Here is a 6,136-nt window from a genome sequence, read left to right on the forward strand (position 1 = left end):
TATTATATATGTATGCTATTATATATGTATGCTATTATATATGTATGTTATTATATATGTATGCTATTATATATGTATGTTATTATATATGTATGTTATTATATATGTTATTATATATGTCTGCTATTATATATGTATGCTATTATATATGTATGTTATTATATATGTCTGCTATTATATATGTATGTTATTATATATGTATGTTATTATATATGTTATTATATATGTATGCTATTATATATGTCTGCTATTATATATGTCTGCTATTATATATGTCTGCTATTATATATGTATGCTATTATATATGTATGTTATTATATATGTATGTTATTATATATGTATGCTATTATATATGTATGCTATTATATATGTATGCTATTATATATGTCTGCTATTATATATGTATGCTATTATATATGTATGTTATTATATATGTCTGCTATTATATATGTATGTTATTATATATGTATGTTATTATATATGTATGTTATTATATATGTTATTATATATGTCTGCTATTATATATGTATGCTATTATATATGTCAGCTATTATATATGTCTGCTATTATATATGTATGTTATTATATATGTATGCTATTATATATGTATGCTATTATATATGTCTGCTATTATATATGTCTGCTATTATATATGTATGCTATTATATATGTCTGCTATTATATATGTATGCTATTATATATGTATGCTATTATATATGTATGTTATTATATATGTATGTTATTATATATGTATGCTATTATATATGTATGCTATTATATATGTATGCTATTATATATGCATGCTATTATATATGCATGCTATTATATATGTATGCTATTATATATGTATGCTATTATATATGTATGCTATTATATATGTATGCTATTATATATGCATGCTATTACCGGTATATATGCATGCTATTATATATGGATGCTATTATATATGTATGTTATTATATATGTATGCTTATATGTATGTATGTATGCTATTATATATGCATGCTATTATATATGCATGCTATTATATATGCATGCTATTATATATGCATGCTATTACCGGTATATATGCATGCTATTATATATGGATGCTATTATATATGTATGTTATTATATATGTATGCTTATATGTATGTATATATGCTATTATATATGCATGCTATTATATATGCATGCTATTATATATGCATGCTATTACCGGTATATATGCATGCTATTATATATGGATGCTATTATATATGGATGCTATTATATATGCATGCTATTATATATGCATGCTATTACCGGTATATATGCATGCTATTATATATGGATGCTATTATATATGGATGCTATTATATATGTATGCTATTATATATGCATGCTATTATATATGCATGCTATTACCGGTATATATGCATGCTATTATATATGGATGCTATTATATATGGATGCTATTATATATGTATGCTATTATATATGGATGCTATTATATATGGATGCTATTATATATGCATGCTATTATACATGCATGCTATTACCGGTATATATGCATGCTATTATATATGGATGCTATTATATATGTATGCTATTATATATGTATGCCATTATATATGTATGTATGCTATTATATATGTATGCTATTATATATGTATGCTATTATATATGTATTCTATTATATATGTATTCTATTATATATGTATTCTATTATATATGTATGTTTTTATATATGTATGCTATTATATATGCATGCTATTATATATGCATGCTATTACATATGCATGCTATTACCGGTATATATGCATGCTATTATATATGCATGTTATTATATATGGATGCTATTATATATGTATGCTATTATATATGCATGCTATTATATATGTATGCTATTATATATGTATGTTATTATATATGTATAACAGAGCGTTGGACTCACACAGATAGACCCGGTGTCCATCCCCACTGACAGCCTCCTGGTCTCTGGGTTAAAGGACATGCAGGAGCACGACGCTGGACACACACACAGGAACAAGAGGTTATTGTTATTGTTTGACATGTACAGAAAAACATCAACGATATGTTTGGTTTCTTCTTTGAATATGGACTGATACTGAGACAGATATTGATGTTTTTGTGATGAATTAACCTAAAAAAATCAACAGGGAGCTGCAGGAAAGAATCCCAAAACCCAGAAATGTTTCTGGTTAGAAGTCTGAAATAAGTTCTGTGTTTAATACAAAGCGTTTAGTTCTCTAATTATAAAACAGGTCAGTGAACACTGCTCTGGTGGATCTTAAAAAGAGTGTAAATGACTTCAGGAGCTCAGACCTGAATCAAACAGAACACACACAATATAGACCAGTGAGCAGCACTACTTACTGGTCAGCGTGTGGTAGACACTGGGCCAGTACTGACCACTGTCTCTCTTCAGCCAAACCCGGATCGTCCTGTGGAGGGAAACCAGAATGTTTTAGAGCCGTCATGGTCACTAGTGTCCACCAGGGGGCGACTCCTCTGGTTGTATAGAAGTCTATGAGAAAATGACTCTACTTCTCTCTTGATTTATTACCTCAGTAAACATTGTAAACATGAGTTTATGGTCTCAATCTCTAGTTTCAAGTCTTCTTCAATACAGCATGATGTTTATTTAGTACATTATGCTCCATTTAGAGTCAAACAGACCATAAAGCAGGGGATGCTTTAGGGCGGGGCTACACACTGATTGACAGGTCTCTACCAGAGAATAAACTGAATAGAATGAAACCTACTTGGCATTAAACCTGATTCTAAATGAGTAAATACACGTATTCAAAGGAAAACAAAGGTGTTCTGGGTAAAGTTAATGAGAATACAGGAAAAACACACACAACACACACACACACACACACACACACACACACACACACACACGCGAACTAAAAAGGGCTCTTATTCTAGTGACCCTGTTTGGGGTCCCGAACCCAAGGTTGAGAAACTGCTCAGAGGAGTGGTTTTCTTTTATAATAAAAATGATCAGAGGCAGCAGTTAAATCTGATTAATAACATGTGTTTTTGTTCGTTAAGTTACCTGGTTAATAGTAAAATAAAAAAATCTGTGTCAGCTGACACTTTTATAGAAACGTTAGCAGATGTTTTCTTATTCAGCTATAAACATATAACTATATATATATTTTAAATGTAAAATAATATATCATCAATGACGGACGGAGACCTTGTTGTTGTGGAGAAACCCCGGCCAGGTTGACGGTAATAAAGCCGGATTTGGAGCTCTTTTCTCGGACTCTCACCTGTCCTCCGACACGCTGATGACTCCATCCTCCTTGGGGATGATGACCGCGGTGCTAACGACATCTTGGAAAGCCTCAATCTTGCTCAGCAGACATGGCGTCCGAGCCTGCGGATGAGGCTGAATTTCGGCCGCCATGAGTCGGTGGTCCGACGGTCAGACGGCGATGTAGCTGCTAGCTAGCTAAGCTAAGCTAGCTGTCAGCGGTGTTGTGACGGTGGCCCAGTCACCTGACAACACACACCCGCTTACACACAAAGGATTTCCGGTCTACAAAATAAAACTTCCGGTTGAACGTTTTAAAATGAGATAAAATAAAATAATCCTTTATTATTCCTGCAGTGGGGAAATGTACAGGATTACAGCAGCATAGTGGATACATGGTAAAAAGTCAAGATCAAAACAATTATAAAAAAGTAATAACGATAAAACTGTAATAATATCAATAAAACAGTAAAGAATATTAAATACAAAAACTAAGAAAAAAGTAAAAACTCCACAATAACTAAATTCTTGCAGAATTTTTGTAGTACATTTGCTGTTGTATTTTCAAAATAAACGCGTCATCTCTTTTTGATTAATACGCATGCCGATTGTTTTTTCTTCTATTATTAATTTTATACTGTATTTATATATTTTTAAAAATTGCTATTTGTAGATATATTTTATGAAGGTAATCATAAATGTGAGTGTGTGAATTTATTTATTTACTTTATTAAAATTGAATTAAATGTTTCCTTTTTATTATTTGAGTTATATTAATTAATAATATGTATGTATGACACAATCTGTAAATTACTTAAATCAATATTTAAGTTGATGTATCATTATTATGTTTATTATTACCCTTTTTTCTACATTACATGTGTATTTTTGATCTCTACTAAATTTACTTTTGTAAGAGGGAAAATGTTTATGTATCTAACATATTGTGTGTGTGTGTGTGTGTGTGTGTGTGTGTGTGTGTTGCAACTGTGCTGTAAATTGAGCGTCATTTGTTTTTCAATTAAAAAAATCGTTACCAAATAATTAAATTAAATATGAATGTTCTTAAGATTCAGTCAAGTATAACTTTCAGCAAAGTTAAAGGTCGAAATCAGCCTGCTTTTATGTTGAAAGTAAACAAAAGGAAGTCTTATTTTGGTAGTTCTTGGTAGCTTCATACATTCAGGTGACGTCGCACTGACAGTAATAAAAGTCTACTCGACAACAAAACATTACATTTCCGGTAATTACTTTCAGAATAAAACCCTTTTTGACACTTGTTTTTGATCCAATCGAAATAAGTTAATGTCTTCAAACAAAAAGATAAAACGTAATATCTATTGAGATCTATTGAGTGCTAACATCAGAAAACAGAACTATATGAAACATTGTATATGTGTACCCCTGTAGGCTGTTTACATAAAGTTGTGAAACTTGAGGACTATTATATCCGGTCACATGTTGTCTGGACTTCAGAATAAAGATCTGAAATGTCTTAAAATAGAAATTTAAAAGCAAGGTAATTTGGTCTACTACTACTACTACTATATAATCGGTTGGTTCACACTGACAATGAATGTCATTGTAATTGTGTACAACGTTGCCCTCTAGGTCCCATTACACCATCTAACTACATGCTTTAATTCTGAAAAAACGTGTCAGTCACAAACCGGAAAACGAATTGTTTGTGTATGTGTGAGCGTGTGTGAGTGTGTGTGTATGTGTGTGTGTATATGTGTGTGTTAGTGTCTGTCTGTGTGAGTGTATGTAGATGTGTTTGTGTGTGCGTGTGTATAAGTGTGTTGGTGTCTGTGCGTGTGAGTGTGTGAGTATACGTGTGTGTGCGTGTCTGTGCGTGTGTGTGAGTGTATGTAGATCTGTCTGTGTGTGTGAGTGTATGTAGATGTGTCTGTATGTGTGTGTATACGTGTGTGTGTGTGAGTGTATGTAAGTGTGTGTGTCAGTAGTCCCTCCTCCTCTTTGCCACCGGATGGTTTCCTCTTATTTTTTGCGGAAGTGATGATATTTTTCCAAGGAGCTACAATTATGTAAATTATATTGCACAAGGTTGGGTGTCATGTGGCATTTGAAGCGCGTGGACCGTATAATCACCCGGTGTGATGTGAAGCAGCTGAGACATTTTGTTTCACATGCTTTTATTGTGAAGCCTTGTCTCTAAAGATAACAAACGATGAGGCTTCTTTTACATCTAAACAAACATTCTGATAAAAGAATCAGGAAATCAACACTTAAAGCTAAAATGATGATAATGATAATAATAATAATAAAATAATAATAATAGCAGTAATAATAATGATAAATAATTATAAATAGTAATAAATAAATAATAAATAAAAAACAACAACAATGATAGTAGTAATAATGATAATAATAATCATACTAATAATGTAAGATGTTCTTGCCTTCTTATCAAGCATAAACAACCCTCTGCTTCACACCCTCCCCTGTAGTTGAGACATTGTATGAGACAGAACTCATGTTTGATGGGAAACAACAACAGAAGTCTGTCTGAATCTTACATTTTCATTTATAACCTTCCAGCGAGTATAGAGAGAAGAAGAAGAATAGAATAGAAATATACTTTATTCATCCCCAAGGGGAAATTTGTCAAAACTGTATGTAGGTTCAGAAAGACAAAGTGATGCCATCTTATAGAGCTGCAGGATGTGCGTGTGTCAGAGACTATTCAGACTATTTCTTGTCTTTTTTTTTTTGGTCACATGCCACAGTGTCAATGAGTACTTTCTGTGTACTCTTAGGTGCATTCCTGGTTTCATATGTCACTGTTGTTTTTTAATATATAGATCTTTAGTTGTATCTCTTTAGTCTTTATGGGGTGTTGTCGGTCACAGAGGCCTCTGCCCG

The 6,136-nt window shown here is 31.8% G+C and overlaps 1 protein-coding gene across 1 annotated transcript in view; it reads right to left on the reverse strand.

Moving 5' to 3' along the window:
• The window catches only part of LOC116401277 (WD repeat and FYVE domain-containing protein 2-like), a 39,381-nt gene extending 35,862 nt beyond the window's left edge, over nt 1–3,519 (reverse strand). The window contains exons 1-3 of the mRNA XM_031879601.1: nt 3,267–3,519; nt 2,359–2,426; nt 1,916–1,989 (exon numbers count right to left, since the gene is read on the reverse strand). Coding sequence (XP_031735461.1) covers nt 1,916–1,989; nt 2,359–2,426; nt 3,267–3,403 — 279 coding nt within the window. The 5' untranslated portion in view covers nt 3,404–3,519. The remainder of the gene's footprint in view (nt 1–1,915; nt 1,990–2,358; nt 2,427–3,266) is intronic.
• Between the last annotated feature and the right edge of the window lie 2,617 nt (nt 3,520–6,136).

The sequence above is a fragment of the Anarrhichthys ocellatus genome, unplaced genomic scaffold (assembly GCF_004355925.1).
Source record: "Anarrhichthys ocellatus isolate YVR2014 unplaced genomic scaffold, GSC_Weel_1.0 scaffold314, whole genome shotgun sequence".
NCBI lineage: Eukaryota > Metazoa > Chordata > Actinopteri > Perciformes > Anarhichadidae > Anarrhichthys > Anarrhichthys ocellatus.